This window comes from Atta cephalotes (genome assembly GCF_000143395.1).
Source record: "Atta cephalotes unplaced genomic scaffold scaffold00012, whole genome shotgun sequence".
Taxonomy (NCBI): Eukaryota; Metazoa; Arthropoda; class Insecta; order Hymenoptera; family Formicidae; genus Atta; species Atta cephalotes.
The window spans coordinates 5001625-5017757 of record NW_012130076.1 but is presented as its reverse complement, the minus strand read 5'-3'; the positions used below and the strand labels follow the sequence as shown (position 1 = coordinate 5017757).

Genomic DNA, 16133 nt, shown 5'->3' with positions numbered 1-16133 from the left:
AACTTAGTTACATTTTTTTTTATAATTAAAAACTAATCTGATAGTTATTTTTATAGTTACTTTACATTTAGTTTATTTCAAACTTATTTATTAACATATATGAGTTGTCCAAAATAAAGTGCTCACAATTAGTGAACAATCAATAATTTCTTATGATTGGAATATATATTTATCCTTGATAAAATGATCACATTCTGTAAAGAATTAAGCTAATAATCTTTTAGTACGTAAACGCATCTTAAGATTGATCCCAAAATTTTGAGATTCTATGTAAATATATTAATTTATTATAAATAATATAGCTTATAATGTTCAGCATAATTAGTAAAATGGTTTAATAATGTTATAAATATTTTTGTATTTAAATAAGAATACAAAAAATTAATAGAAAAGTAATTAAAAATTACGATTTGTTATTTTTTTAAATAACTATATTATAATTGTATAATGTGTTCCTTTTCAGAATCGGTAATGTGCAACAGGGTAATAGTTACTTTTCAAAAGAAAAAATTTTAACTAGTTATTTATAATTTTTATAAACTTAACTTTAAACTAGTAACTTTTCCAATCCTGCTTGGTCCAATTCTAAAATAAAGCATTAAATTACTCGTTTAAATAATCGACACATTTGACGGCTTATAATATTGAAATGATTTGATGTAACTTTGTTTGTAAATTTAAGTTTACTATATTATTTTTCATGTTACAGGCAATGGCGAGCCTCATTAATTCGACAACAGAATTTTTCAACGATGCGTACGACTATTACCTCTGGACTTTATCCCTCGCAGGTAATTCATAAAAATTCTGTTTACGTATTATAATTTTCTATGATATCATCTATTTAATTAGTCATCTATTAAATTATCTGCTCTTTAATAAATATTGTTTGCAATATATTATCTAGTTTTTATTGTAAAGAATTTCAATTTATGTAACTTTAACAATATAAATTTATTTTTAATTATCAATTTCTTGATGTTATTTATAAATTATAAAAATTAATTTAATTATATAGAATTGAGTGTTATAAATAAAATACATTGCGATTTTTACAAAAAATTTTTATTCGTTTGTAATGTTGTAATAATACAGTTGTTAACAATTGTAACAATTGTACATTGTTAACAATTACCATTATTACAACGTTGCATGTGAATATATAATGTAATGTTATGTCATCATTAACGATTTGTGATTTCTTTTAGGCTTCCTCCATAAATATATATAAGCATCCATAAATATTCATAACCCATAAATATTCATCTCAACAAGTGAGAATGGATTAAAATGGATTGAAATTTTTTTCTATCCGAATGCGTATTTTAAATAGCGAATACTTTTTTGGATTCAATTGGATTGTAAAACTGCCCTAACTTTCTTATTCAAAATTTTGAATTGAACAATATTCACAATGTGTGTGTTGTGCACAGAAAAAGCTAATATTATTTTTAGATTGAAAAGTATAAAGATATGTTTCGTGCAATTCCTATAAATGAATAAAAATGCATTCATAAATCATTATTTCTGTAAATCTGAATCCATTTCAATTCATTTCAATCCATTCTCGTTGCTGGATATTTTTACGTAATAATTATTATTGTATTCTTATTGCATCATTTAACATTTACGAATGTTAAAATGAATGCTTTTCAATCCTGAATGCATTTTTATTCATTTATAGGAATTGCATGGAGCATATCTCTATGTCTTTCAATCTAAAAATAATATTAGTTTTTTCTGTGCACACACATACAAACACAACAACATATTGTGAATACTGTTTAATTCAAAATTTTGAATAAGAAATGCAGTTTTTCAATCCAATTGCATCCAATTGAATCCAAAAAAATATTCGCTATTTAAAATACGCATTCGGATAGAAAAAAATTTCAATCCATTTTAATCCATTCTCGTTTGCTGCATATTCATGCATGAAAAATTTTTTACTGAGATTATACGGGTGTTTGAAATATTTTATAGATGTCCGCATTTAGATTTTACTTTTACAATGTTTTTTATTATTAAATATATATATGATATTAAAATTAATATAATAAAATTAATAATTAATTATATAAGTATACATATATGCATATATTTCATCAGTATTATTACCCAAATAAAATTAGTTAATTCCAAAAAAATTGATATTTTTTAATATTCTTGAGGCTTCCATGGGTGCTTTCTATATAAAGATTATACGTTTCGCGGGCATTCCAAGAATGAACACGGAGGAAACTCACGAAACTCATAATCTTTATGTGATATTTGTTATGAACTACTCAATACCTATAAACATTTTTAATCAAATTCAAAATTGAAGACACACTCTTTTACTGCAATATTGGGCCAATTTACTTTTGGTAAAAGCGAAGAAAATTAATAAGATACAGTCAGAGGATATATTGGACGGTAACATATTTCAATAAACACCTATTATCAAATAATCAATCACTATTGCAACAAGCTCTTCAAAAGCAAAAGATGTCCAATATCATTACATAACATGTCTATAATAGGTCCAGAATTAGATGTTTTGGATGTTCTATGGACAAAGTTATTGCAAATGTACATTCCATCCATAGGACGTCCGATGGACATAATTTGTACTTCCTATGTCCAGTATTGGGATGTATGGACATCCCAATGTCCAGAATCGGAAATCCAACGGACGAACAATAGATCCATGTGCTATTTGGATGTATACATTGGATGATTACTATTGTATCGTACGAATTAAAGGAGTCTCTAAGTTATTTATAATTATTAATTTTATTGTTAGTTTTTATAAAATTATCATGTTCTGATTTTCAGATGAAAGATCGAGGGGGTGGTTATTGGTTGATTCGCCGAAACCAACGTTAATATATACAATGTTGTACCTCTTTATCGTTTGGGTGGGTCCTAAAATCATGAAGAAACGGAAAGCTTTCAAATTAACGTGGGCTTTGGTGCCCTACAACCTTGCCATGGCCTGCCTCAATGCTTATATTGCCATTCAGGTGAATATTATTTCCTGTCCTTAATGATGGGAAAATATCACGGAACTTATATTCATTTTTTTTATTTATCTTTATGTAGTCACTTTCACTTGAAAGTAGGTTTCCATCGCTTATTTGGCACCTCTATATTCTTTGCAGTTGTTCGTAGCATCCACAAGATTACGATACAGTTACGTGTGCCAACCTATAAGGCACATCACGCGTCCCGATGAACTTCAGGTAAGAGAATTATTATAAAATAAAAAATATAGAATACTTAAGATCAGTGATCAAAAGATCCTCTATTTTTCTCTGTTATAGCTTACAAAATATTTACTAAAAATAAATGTCAGTTTCCTTATTTTATCATGTTAAGAAAAGGATAATACATATAAAAAAAACTTAGAAGTAAAACTTTCCATAATTTAAAAAAGATTACTTTTGTTAATATATTAATATAACAAAGAATGTTTAAAAAGATCATAAAAGAAAACATGCTTAAAATAAATAACATACTGATAGAAAAAATTTTAAGCCAAATATAAACAGTACAAATATAAGGAACAATCTTTCAGAAATTTCACGTTTTTTGTTTAGATCGCCCACGCAGTTTGGTGGTACTATTTTAGCAAACTTCTGGAATTTTGCGATACGTTCTTCTTTATTTTGCGAAAGAAGGACAATCAGTTGAGCTTTCTTCATGTTTATCATCACTCTACCATGTTCTCGTTATGGTGGATCGGTATTAAATGGGTACCGAGTGGATCCAGTAAGTATTTCTTTATTTCAATATTAATACTATGATATTGATAATAATTATTATTTTGATAATTATATAGAATAAGCCCCCTCTCCCTCTCCCCGATAACCTTGACCTTGACATATGTTGTCAAAGTCATGATTCTGAGTAACCTCCAATAGATTTTTTCCATCGTTTGTTATTCATTAAAATGTTATTAATGATATAAAGTTAAGAAATAACATCTCTTTTTTATTATTTAAAACAAAAATTCTGCTTTAAAAGTGAAAATTTTCTTTGAAAACATTATATTTTTATATAATATTTGTTTTTAAAGTAGAGAATTTGTTTCTGAAACAGAAAATTTTTCGTGATTTTGTAATGACTTTAAACGAAACGAGATCCACCCCACTTCCTCCACTATCTAGGGGCATATGATTTTCCATTTAAATAAAGTGAGGCCTGCTCCACTGTCTAAAGACGCGCGATTTTTCACATGAAACGAAATTCCCATCTTAGAGACGAAAGATTTTTTAGGCAAAAGGGTGTAATAAACCTTGCTTGAGAAAATTGCGTCTCTAGGCAGAGGGGAGGTGAGGTGGACCTCGCTTTGTGTGGGGGGAAAATTGTATGTTTCTAAGTAGCGTATAGGATGTTATATATTAAATATGGGAAAAAATTTGTGGCGTTTTTCCCGTTAGATGTAATAAGAAAAACGCCACGAACTTTTTCCCATACCTAATATGTATAGCAGAAATATTAATTATTGGCAATAGTAAGCTTATTTTTGGATAAACATTAATAGCATTGCACCAAGTACGACTAAAGTTTGATAGAAATATGTAAAAATAATTACGCTTTGTCTTCTAAACAATTATTAAAATTTATATAAAAAAAGAAGATTTTAATATTTATGTACACTTTGCAGCTTTCCTACCAGCGATGGTGAACAGCTTCATTCATGTGCTGATGTACTCATATTATGGACTCGCCGCGTTAGGTCCTTCGGTGACTAAGTACCTTTGGTGGAAGAAGTACTTGACAATCCTCCAGCTCATCCAGTTCACAACTGCTTTGATTCTGGGAATCAATGGCATTCGATCGGGATGCGACTTCCCTCTTTGGATGCAGTACGCCCTCGTAATTTACATGCTCTCTTTCATCGTCCTGTTCGGAAACTTCTATGCCAAAGCTTATATCGCAAAGGTCAGACACAGTTTCATATGTGATTTGAGATGAGTTATCTCGCGCCCATATATGTTTGCGTTATCAATCTATGACTATGATGTTTATTTGCAGGGTAAACAAGTGTATGCGGAGAAACGGCTTGAGAGGCTAAGAGCCATCGAAAAGGCGTCGACAAGTACACAACTCGATGGTGCGATCAGCAATGGAAAGATCATGAATGGATATATGAACGGACACGCGAACGGCTATACGAATGAAACATTCAAGAAGACCCAATGAGGCGATTCTTCTCAGGGATGTCCCTATCAGGGAGATCCAATCCACGATACTCGCGATGCACGACGAAGAAGAAATAGTCATTATAGACATTAGTCGTCGTCGTCGTCGTCGGGCAGTGCATCGTGATCAACAGAAGTAGTTTAACAAAAAAATAAATAAAAACGAGAAAAGGGGTAAGGGGAAAAAAAGAAATGGATTTTTCGTTTAGATCCCGCACGTTATCGGGTTTGTGCTTTCGCGAGGCGAAAATTAGCACCGTGATTCCAAAGTTAACGGATCAGCATTTGTACATTCGCGGCATCATGCTGATTCTAACTGTATATATATTAACGAACATTCACTGAAAAAGCGGTCTAATACCGAATGCGTTTTATAGCGATTAGCGCAATGGGCCTGCAAGAATGAGAGTTCGCACATGAATATACATGTATGAAACTGAAGTGGAAAGATTTACATATATTATATGAGGAGTCAGATAAATATCAAAATATTGTCAGAAAAGCAAACGATCTTTCTTTCAAGGGAGTTATATAGATAAGTTTGTGAAAATAAATATTTCCCTAAATGTAGAATTATCCAAAAAAATAATCGTAATGGAAGGAGAAAGGTGCGTATGTGTGCATGTAAATAAGTAAATGGACTGTCAGGGAAAAAAGAGGAAATGCGAAAGAAATTTGTTTTTAGGACGAATGAACGATAAATTTGTGACGGAAGATTATTATAAGAGGATTGAAAGAGAGTTACATCTCTTAAAAGAACGAAATTTAATGCATCTCTTCAGTTTGTGAAATTTTTGATAACGAAATGTATGTGAGTGTATGCATATAAAAACTTCTCGATCAAACTTCGCAAGTGCCGTTTCGCGAATGAGCAACAGTATGAATCAATATTTAGAGGTCCCAATTCGGAAAGCCTATCACGCAGCTATATTCCTGATTGATTCGCACAGAAACGGGGAGATACGCGATACGCGGAGGTTTGCCCGCTTTCATCAAAGTATATTGCATATTTAAATCAAAGAGGATCTAATCCTTTGATTCAAATATAATACAATCGACTGATGATTTCTATTCGTTTTCAAATTTAATAAAAAAAAAGAAGATAATTGATTCCAATAACAAAAAAATATCGATTGGCTAGAGTCTACACGAAACTTTTTATACCGACCCTTTTTTACAACGAATAATCTAGATACCAAATGACGCGCTTTCGTCGCAAGAGAACTACAACAGCAATTTAAGAAATCATAGTAATGAAAAAAAATAGCAAAGGACAGAAAAATGTGGCAAAAAGTGATAAAAAAATCATCGCAATTGTTCACATGTTATAAATCATGATGAATCTGTTTTTATACAGCATATGATTTATATTCTCGTCATCAACAAAATTTATAAATAACAATTAGCAACTGAATAAATTACAAAATAATCATTTACGACGATGGATTATGTTCATTTGCGCGGAGATCGTGTGTTTCCTCATAATATATTTCTCTTAGATAATTAGGTTATTCTATTATATTATTAATGTGTTTATATAAATACGTGTATATCATTATTATAATATGTAACGGATCATGCGCAATTGTTATAAAAATCACGTTGCTGCGCAATGCGTTAAAACAAAGAAATGCATTGTGTTAATTCTTTACAGCTTACGTTTATTTGTCCTTTCGATAAAATTTTTCACAAAGTATTTATTAATTTTTTACTTTTAATTGTTATATATCAAATATTATATATAAAATCATTTTTCCTCATATTCTTTTATTGTATACATTTTAAGTTAATAAAATTACTTTAAAAATATTTTACATAGTTAATAAAATTTTTACATAGTTAATAAAAACAAATATTTTACATAGTTAATAAGATTGTATCAGACATATAAAAAAATTGCTGTATATTAAATCATAAAAATGTAAAAATGAGGAAGATAAAATATTAAGAAACAATAACTTCGAACGACTAAATGTTTGAATAAAAACTGAAATATGTTTAATCTTTCCTATTGTTTCCTTCTTATTTATCAGTCTAGTAATTATTTACATCACATTTTAACAGCGTAATTTACAAGCAAGACCCATTCACTCTTTAAGAAATATTTTTTTAGTTCGAGTTGTGATTAAATAATATTTACAACTATTTATTTTATTGTTAGACGTGTCGTTGAAGACATTTTAAATATCTTCATACGAAATTGTGATTAACCACGACTCCGTAAAATCGCTAGAGCCAACCATATCGAGCACGTCTTACCAATGTACCGTTGTATATGACAAACAAGAGCAAATTCGACAGGACCCGTGATATTGTGAATCTTCGAGGCGGCTATTTGCTCTGCCAGTTCATCAAGGGTAGTTTGACGCAAGTTCAGAAGGAAACCATGCGTGTGATAAGCTCTGTACAATTGTTTCAGGTCTCTTTTGTCCACTTGACGCGTCATATCATTCGGAATGTCGGAAACAAAGCTTCGCAAAACGTTGATCGCGTGACGATTAAATATCGTTGTTAAACCAAGAGCGCTACGCCAACCGGACAATTTGTCTCGCAAGTATTGCTCCATTTCCGACGCGCTTTCCTTTTCCTGCGCATCTTCCTCGGGTATCTGTATCACTGTCGGTTCCGATGTTTGAGCGGATCGACTGCTGATTGATGTGGCGACAGACACGAGTGGCCGCCAATCTTTGCTCATCGTCACGTTGTACCTTAAATTGTGAGGCAAAATAGACCTCTGCAAATTCTCCCATATCTACAATAGCGAGACTGTTATAAAACCATAAAATAAAAACATTAAGATAAAACATTAAGATAAAACATTAAGAGATCACAAAGTGGGAAAAGAATATAAATTTGTGATTGGAAAAATTAATTAATTGTTTTATACTAACGCCAGAGTGATTGATCAAGCGAGATACTTTCATCAACGAACAGCGACTATCACTCAATTTATAACGATCCCCGATCTCGGGATCCCACAGGACGATGTCGTTTTTCTCGATGCTTAAAACAAATGCGGTCCATCGGCTTATTTGTGAAGAACCTATATCCACAAATATATGCTTTGAATAAAATCGCGCTTCAGTGCAAATCAAGACAAAAATGATAGCGTAGTTACCCAGAAAACAAATTTGGCGACAATTTGATAGCAAATTATTGCCAAATTGGCATAAAAAAAACTCCGCAGTAGAGTTCTGTGTCAACAACAAGTTTAAGTATTGCTATCAAAGCTTGTACGTAGACAAAAATCGAGTAAAACTTTGGTCAATTTTAATTTTGATTTTCATTTGTTGTCGTCAATTTGCTATCAAATTGTCGACAAGTTTTGCACGACAATTTTATGTTACGTTTTTCATGTTACGTCAGTGGATTTTGTTATATATCTGCTACTAATTTACTGATCTTATTGAATATAATAGAATTTACAAATTTGTCTTTTTGTCGACAGAAATTTGTACTTAAGGAGATTCAACAGACAGTTTATTCATAATAATATGTAAAACAATTAAAATAATGGAATAAAAAGATTACTAACAATATCTTATGCTATTACATAATTATTGTTAATGTTATATGTTAAATATTTTCAAAATGACAAAATAAAAGTTGTAGAAAAAGGATGCTCATTTGATGTATGTACATGCATCGACATAATTCTAGTTTTTTTCATTGAAGAATATAAATATCTTGTAAATTGTACGATCAATTTAAATGAAACTTTACGTCAGTTTAAACTTAAGTGTTTACTTTATAATTATAACGATTTTTAAATTGCTGTCTTATATACAAGTGTCTTAATTTGAAAAAGAATAACTACAGAATAAGATTATATCTTCAAATTGTAATGTAGAATTCTATCTAAATTTCTATCTAAATTTAGAATTAAATATCTTCAAAATAATATAGTAAAAGTCAATGAAATTTTTTCTAGATATTATTGATATTATTAACATATATATTACATATATATTATAGACTTATCTTATATTTCATTAAACGCAAGAACCTCCTTAACAAGCATTTAATAAAATTTGTTTTCGATAGACTTGTGTTCCAAAATTCTCTGCTAGGTTAAAAATTTATAGTTCATATTACGTGCACTATAGATTTTTAGCACTGGCAATAAATTTTGAAACACAACTTCCCTATTGAAAAAAATCACAAAGTTATATAACGAAATGTAATTAAAACATATATATCACGTAACAGATCGTTCCAAATCAGTACGTGATTTTTTAAAATTATAATTTGAAAAGTCATACAATGATATATTTTTTTCTTCTATTTCCATCATTTAATTATTTAAAATTCGATAATTATAAAATCATATGATAAATAAAAAATTATTTCTAATATCATGTAATTTTTCTAATTATGTGTTAAAAAAATTATTTATACTAATTTGGAACAATGAGTTATGTAATTTACTTGTTTCAATTACACGATTTCGTTATGTAACTTGTGATTTTTTTTCAGTAGGGTTTGGTTAATAACGTACCTAACAATACATACGACTGCAAACCGAAACCTTGCAGCAATGTTGCCAGTAAAGCTGCTCTGCCATAGTGATCCACCTTGTTCACGTTTAAGGCTTGGCGCGGTGGGACCGGGCCATAGTGCATTGGCAAAGACGGTAGAAGCATAGTGAGTCGTGCAGCGTCGTCGGGAGTCTCTACACCGGTTATTTTGTAAGGCATCGCCAGGCAGCGTTGGATTCCCTTTAACAAAGTATCGATGGCGTTAGCTTCCAAAGACTTGGCATTGCTGGGCTGCTCCATCTTCATCAGCACGTAGATCCGGGTGTGCGAGCGACCCGGGCTGGCTTGTACGTAGCCGAACGACAATAGGGGACTAAACAGAGGGGACAAAGCGACCCATCGTTCAAGCTCCTGATAATTTCTGTGACTTTCCAGAGGTATTCTCGCCTCACCAAGCCACTGCTGACCCCAGACAGGGTGCTGATCGTATAGGCGGAATTTTACGCAGTGTTCACCGTTTTGCCTCGGCAATTCAAAGTGCATGGTCTGTTGCCAGATAGGTGCTGGTCCCTCCGCTGTCGCGGTCGTGTGAACGACGTTGCCCCATTCTACCTCCAACAGAGGAGTGACTAGCGCCGATTCCTCCCTCACTGGCACCTCCACCCCTCGCAGGATGGTGACTGCGAGGATCGTTCTCCCTATAGTGTGATGCCTGCGAGTGCTGGATGACGGCCTGAGCGGCCGACTAGCTTGGAACAAATTCTTCAGAGACACGTCTAGCAGGGAGAATGCCGAGTGCTCGGTTACGACAATAGCTGGCGGTTTTGATTCACGCGACGACGCTTTGCGAATTACACCGACGTCCGTGTTGAAAACCAGAGCTGGATCCATCAGCAGAAAATACTTGACATCTTTCTTGCTGGTGGAACGTGTGTGAGGTCGCGATAAGGAAAGATTGTTCTGTGGATCATTCGGATCGTTGCTCGATCTATAAAGATAAGCATTGCTCTCCTCCGGATCGCTGCTGCCGTCTGTCGACAGAGAGATAGTGCAAACGACAGTTCCGTCGTATATTCTACCCGAGCTGCCGCTGATCGCGAAATCTATCTCTACCTTATAGTCTTTAACGTTACGCTGGGGCAACGGTAACGGAAGCACGCTGGACACCCCGTGTCGGGCGTGCACCTGTATCGAGAGATTGTGGCATTCGGAATTTCTCATGAATAATTTGTACAGCTTCCGATTGAATGGACCATTTGCCGTGAACACCAGCTTTCTTTTGAAAAGCAATGAGATCGAGACGATCTCGGGGATCGTCCCGGCCCGATCTTCCTCGCGCGGCGCGTGAATGCAGACGTCTCGCATCGCGATCTCGACGAGTTTCCCGTGAAACCGCGGCTGTGATTCGTAGTCTAGCGATTTGGCATTGTCGAGCCGATAAGGCTTGACTATCTTGTCAGTGAATGGATTCTCGGAAACGTAAAGTCCATCCTCGACTGATGTGTTTTTACTGTCCGACACTCGCATGGTTCTCTTGCTCTTCGTAAGCACTTCGCTCGCTTTCTGATTGTCATCGATCACGGGATACGCGTAGCAGAGGCTAAAATCTTCCTCAGTTTTGTCTTGCGAGCCTCGTGCGAATCCTGTTATAAAATCAATGTCAGAGGAAGACATATCGCGATTATAAGAAAAAAGAAAGGGTTTTACTTCAAAATATTTTAATTCCCACGTGATTTATTTACGCCTTACGGCATACCAACTTTTATTTATTATTGAATTTTTAACGAACAATGTGAAAATTTCTAAATTATAATGCTTCTAAATTATCTCTAATTTGTGTTAATTAAGTTTTTTCGTCTCACAATGTTACAAAACTATTGTAAACATAAAACTCATTATTGCTGCACTGTACTTTAGTAGAACTTTTCGCTTTTGCACAATATCAAGTATATACTTATTTTAAGTACAAAGAATATATATACTAGTTCAATTATAAAAAAAACTTCAATTATATATAATAAACAGATTTATACTGTGCCTGTAATTTGTCAACAGGACCTAAATAAATGCAAATAAATGTTTGTTTTGGCGTCTTCGGTTTCTATGGCAACAATCCTCGTGACAGCTGACAGCTGATAATGTTCAATCGGACAAATAGCGACATCTCATAAAGTTGCTTCAAATGAATTTGTATAAATATGTATAAATATGCTCCATCGATAAAAACATGTATCAACGATTGATCGAGAGAGCGGCGCCGAATAGCGGCAAAAAAAGGAAAAAGACACGAAAATATAACCTTTCTCGTCCAGCTTGTGACAGTTCACAGTTGTGACAGCAGATTGATGATATTTTAAATGAATTAACGGACTTCATTGGTAATTGATTGTATAGACGTTAAGTGATCTTGAATTGCGAGAATGGACGAGGAGATGGATGCCGTGAACGAGGAAGTTTCTCCAAGAACCTCGGACGAGGAAGAGATGGTGACGAGCGATACGGAGGAAAAAACCAACAAGGAAGTAGTGGAGATTAAGTCCGACAGCGACGATGATGATGACGAGGATGATGACGAGGATGCTAAGGAGGCTGAGGTGAAAGCTCTAGAAGCTTCCTTGTCGACAAACCCGTACGATTATTCCAGTCATGTAACTCTAATCAACAAATTGCACACGATGGGCGAGCTTGATCGTTTGCGAGCCGCTAGGAACAATATGAGTAACTTATATCCGCTGAGCCCCGAGCTCTGGCTTGCTTGGATAAGTGACGAGATCAAGTTAGCGACTACTGATGACCAGAAAACTGAAGTAATTAAACTATGTGAACGAGCTATCCAGGATTACGTATGTAAGTTTTTCCTTGATTTCCTTAAGTCATAGATTTGAAATCATTATTTGTATGGACAAGGAGATCATAACACTGTAACTGTGTACTTTTAGCTGTGGAAGTATGGTTGGAATACTTACAGTTCAGCATTGGCTATATAGGCAAGGATGAAGAGAAAGTTCGTCAACTCTTTGAACGTGCATTGACTGTTGTTGGAATGCATGTCACAAAAGGAGCGATAATATGGGAAGCATATCGTGAATATGAGAATATATTATTTGCCTCTCTATTGCCATTGGTAAGAGATACATGTTGAAGAGATATGTTAAAAATAACAGAAAAAAAAACAAATTTTCCATTTGACATTATAATGTTTTTCTTATATTTACATCCTTTATTTTACATTTATGTTTTAGGATGATGATACTGAAAAAAGAAAAAACAAAGCTCAATTGGAACGCATTGTAAGTTTATTCAAACGTCAATTATCTAATCCTCTTTTAAATATGGATAAAACATATGAGGAATATCAATCATGGTGCGCAAAATATGATACAGAAGTAGATACAGATGAGAAATCGATTTCGAAATGCTTTAAACAGAGTTTTGCTAAATTAGAGTCATTCCTTCCTTATGAGGAGAAGCTTATCTCTGCACAAAACCAGAATGAATTACTTGACTCTTATAAAGGATATTTGTTATACATGAAACAAAATAACTCAGATCTTGTTAGAATTCTATATGAAAGAGCAATAACTGATCTAAATTGTTTAGAAACATCTATTTGGTTGGATTATATCGCTTATCTAGAAAATGAATCAAGACTTGAGCGCGAACTAGATCCAATTTATCAAAGAGCATCGAGGAACATTCCTTGGTGTTCAATAGTTTGGCAAAAATGGATGAGATCGTATGAGAAATGGGACAAACATATATCGGAAATACAAACGCTATTCGAGAATGCCTTGTCTGCTGGGTTTTCAACAGCAGAAGATTATCGTAATCTGTGGATTATGTATCTTGAATGTCTGCGACGCAGACTCGATCAATATCCTGATGAAGAGAGAGATAAATATCTGGATGTTATTCGTAAAACGTTTAACAGAGCGTGTGAGCATCTGGCGAAATACTTTGGTTTGGATGGCGATCCCAATTGCGTTATCTTACAATACTGGGCAAGATTTGAAGCGATACAAGCAAATAATATGGAACAAACTAGAAGATTATGGGCTGATATTCTTTCGCAGGAGCATTCTGCAACAGCTTCTTATTGGTTGGAATACATAATTCTAGAAAAGTAATATATTTAAATATAATAATAATTTTTATATTTATAACTTAGTTCTATTCTTTAAGGCATTTTTCTAATTTATTTATAGAAGTTATGGAGATTCAAAGCATTTAAGAAAACTGTATCAAAAAGCCTTAAGTTCCACACAAGATTGGCCAGAAAGTATAGCGAATTCATGGATAGATTTTGAGCGTGATAAAGGAACTTTGGAGCAAATGGAGTTCTGTGAAGCAAAAACGAAGGAAAAACTCGATAAAGTTATGACAGAAAGGCAAAAAGCGCAAGATCTTTCTCAAAGTGAATTGTCCACACAAGATAAGAAAATGAGTAAGAGAAAGATTGATGATGGCAAGTGGAAAAATTTAGGAAGTTCCCCATCGAAAATCGTAAAAACTGATGTCCAACTGAAACCAAAATTACGAGCAAGTATCTTGAATATTGATAAGAAGACAACAAATGATCAAAAAAAATCAAAGCCAGAAATCGTACCACCACCTGGTTATAAAACGATCGAGGATGAAGATATAGATGATAAAGATAATCAGCATGAAGTAGATGATAGTATTACAATTTTTGTCAGTAATTTAGATTACACCACGACCGAAGACGAAGTAAGAGATGTTCTAAAATCCATTGAACCGATAACATTGTTCAGAATGATTAAAGATTACAAGGGACGTAGCAAAGGATACTGCTATATACAATTAAGTAGTACAGTACGTATATTTTAACATTTAATAAATTTGTTTAATAAACTTTAAATGAAAATATAGCTAAGTGTGAATAAGTAAAAAAGATACTCGTTGAAATATACGCATAAATTATAATTATAACATTTAATTTCATATCTTGCCTTAAAATTTTGAAATATTAAAATAAAGACATAATTGTTTAATCTACTGTTTTAGGAAGCCGTGAAAGAAGCTTTGAAATTAGATAGAACACCTATAAAAGGACGTCCTATGTTTATTTCAAAATGTGATTCTAACAAGAATACCAGAAGTTCAGTATTTAAATATCGCTCTACGCTTGAAAAGAACAAACTCTTTGTTAAAGGTACGATATATTTATCAACAAATCATATACGCGCAACAATTACGGAATTATTTTTTTCTGTATTTTTCTGCGCAATCTTTTTACGTTTAGTCATATATTTTCAAATTCTCTGAATAATTTTCTGGTAATATCACTATCCTGTATTCAATATTATGTTTAAGGACTTCCACTTACAATGACAAAAGAAAAATTGGAAGAGATTTTTAAGGTTCATGGAGATTTGAAGGAAGTTCGCCTGGTTACTTACCGTAATGGGCACTCGAAAGGGTTGGCTTATGTTGAGTATCATGACGAAGCGACCGCTGCAAAAGCTCTTTTGAGCACAGACGGTATGAAAATTCAGGACAAAGTAATCAATGTTGCGATAAGTCAACCGCCTGATCGCAAAAAAACCCAAACAGAGGAAAATACAGAACAAATAAAATCACTCGGTGGAACATCGACGAGCCGTACAGCATTTGGCATGCCCAAGACTTTATTGTCTATGGTTCCCCGTAATGTTAAAAAGAGTAGCAGTAACGGTAGTGCAGCTTCAGATGGAAATCACACACAATCGATGAGCAATCAAGATTTTAGGAATATGTTTCTCAATAAAAAATAACTTGTTGTACAAGCATGTTTTTTTCTCAGTCTATTAATGTCGCATTAATTTTAAAACTTATATAGGCTATATATTATGTAATATTACAACTTATATGTTAGTGGTAATACTGTTACAGTGAACGGATCTGCTGTTAAAATTTATCAAATGTGCGTTGTATATTATATGATATACAAGTGCTGTTAAAAAGTCAAATGTGCAGTTACTACAATTCTGTACGTTACGTTATTATAAGTTAAAAAAATGTATAAATTGTACTCAATTATGTATGCGTATATATACCAGTGCTCTTTTTAAACTTTTTTTTTACGCATGTGTAAATGTTTTTTTTTTTCCTAAAAATCTTGTGTTTTAGATGCCACAATCCATAGATAATTATTAATTCAATATTAATAAACCTAACTTTATTGGTACAAATCAATCTTTCTGTTTCATATTAAAAGATTATGAAGGAAAAAATATATCACAAGATAAATAATTATATAAAATAAATACTTTTAATACATATATATATATATATATATATATATATATAATAATTATATATATTATATACAAGAGAGAGAGAGAGAGAGAGAGAGAGAGAGAGAGAGAGAGAGAGTAGTAGTAGTAGTAGTAGTAGTAGTTAGTTAGTTAGTAAGTACGTACGTACGTTACTACTAGTAGTAGTAGTACGTAACTATATTAAGTTA

The 16133-nt window shown here is 32.8% G+C and overlaps 3 protein-coding genes across 3 annotated transcripts; 2 read left to right on the top strand and 1 right to left on the bottom strand.

Annotated features, from left to right (window-relative positions):
* Positions 1-712: 712 nt before the first annotated feature.
* LOC105617270 (elongation of very long chain fatty acids protein 4-like) lies at positions 713-5190 on the top strand. The gene is made up of 6 exons (XM_012198836.1): positions 713-791; positions 2818-3005; positions 3144-3224; positions 3582-3753; positions 4652-4929; positions 5023-5190. The coding sequence occupies exons 1-6, from the start codon at positions 713-715 to the stop codon at positions 5188-5190; spliced, it is 966 nt and encodes a 321-aa protein (XP_012054226.1).
* Positions 5191-7395: 2205 nt separating this feature from the next.
* On the bottom strand, positions 7396-11341 carry LOC105617269. The gene is made up of 3 exons (XM_012198835.1): positions 9688-11341; positions 8081-8232; positions 7396-7941 (listed from the first exon to the last, which is right to left on the bottom strand). Exons 1-3 carry the CDS (start codon positions 11339-11341, stop codon positions 7396-7398), a joined length of 2352 nt encoding a protein of 783 aa, XP_012054225.1.
* A 746-nt stretch (positions 11342-12087) lies between these two features.
* On the top strand, positions 12088-15441 carry LOC105617267 (squamous cell carcinoma antigen recognized by T-cells 3-like). The gene is made up of 6 exons (XM_012198834.1): positions 12088-12514; positions 12607-12791; positions 12910-13790; positions 13873-14500; positions 14693-14840; positions 15002-15441. Exons 1-6 carry the CDS (start codon positions 12088-12090, stop codon positions 15439-15441), a joined length of 2709 nt encoding a protein of 902 aa, XP_012054224.1.
* Positions 15442-16133: the final 692 nt, after the last annotated feature.

What these genes read in the sequence shown, in the direction of transcription:
- LOC105617270 (XM_012198836.1), top strand. Translation starts at nt 713, where the DNA reads ATGGCGAGCCTCATTAATTCGACAACAGAATTTTTCAACGATGCGTAC. An exon ending in CGCGTCCCGATGAACTTCAG is followed by an intron (nt 3,225 to 3,581) that starts GTAAGAGAATTA and finishes TTTTTTGTTTAG; the next exon opens with ATCGCCCACGCAGTTTGGTG. An exon ending in CCAAAGCTTATATCGCAAAG is followed by an intron (nt 4,930 to 5,022) that starts GTCAGACACAGT and finishes GTTTATTTGCAG; the next exon opens with GGTAAACAAGTGTATGCGGA.
- LOC105617269 (XM_012198835.1), bottom strand. Translation starts at nt 11,341, where the DNA reads ATGTCTTCCTCTGACATTGATTTTATAACAGGATTCGCACGAGGCTCG. An exon ending in GCAGTCGTATGTATTGTTAG is followed by an intron (nt 8,233 to 9,687) that starts GTACGTTATTAA and finishes TTGTGGATATAG; the next exon opens with GTTCTTCACAAATAAGCCGA. An exon ending in GCTTGATCAATCACTCTGGC is followed by an intron (nt 7,942 to 8,080) that starts GTTAGTATAAAA and finishes TCGCTATTGTAG; the next exon opens with ATATGGGAGAATTTGCAGAG.
- LOC105617267 (XM_012198834.1), top strand. Translation starts at nt 12,088, where the DNA reads ATGGACGAGGAGATGGATGCCGTGAACGAGGAAGTTTCTCCAAGAACC. An exon ending in ATATACAATTAAGTAGTACA is followed by an intron (nt 14,501 to 14,692) that starts GTACGTATATTT and finishes CTACTGTTTTAG; the next exon opens with GAAGCCGTGAAAGAAGCTTT. An exon ending in GAACAAACTCTTTGTTAAAG is followed by an intron (nt 14,841 to 15,001) that starts GTACGATATATT and finishes ATTATGTTTAAG; the next exon opens with GACTTCCACTTACAATGACA.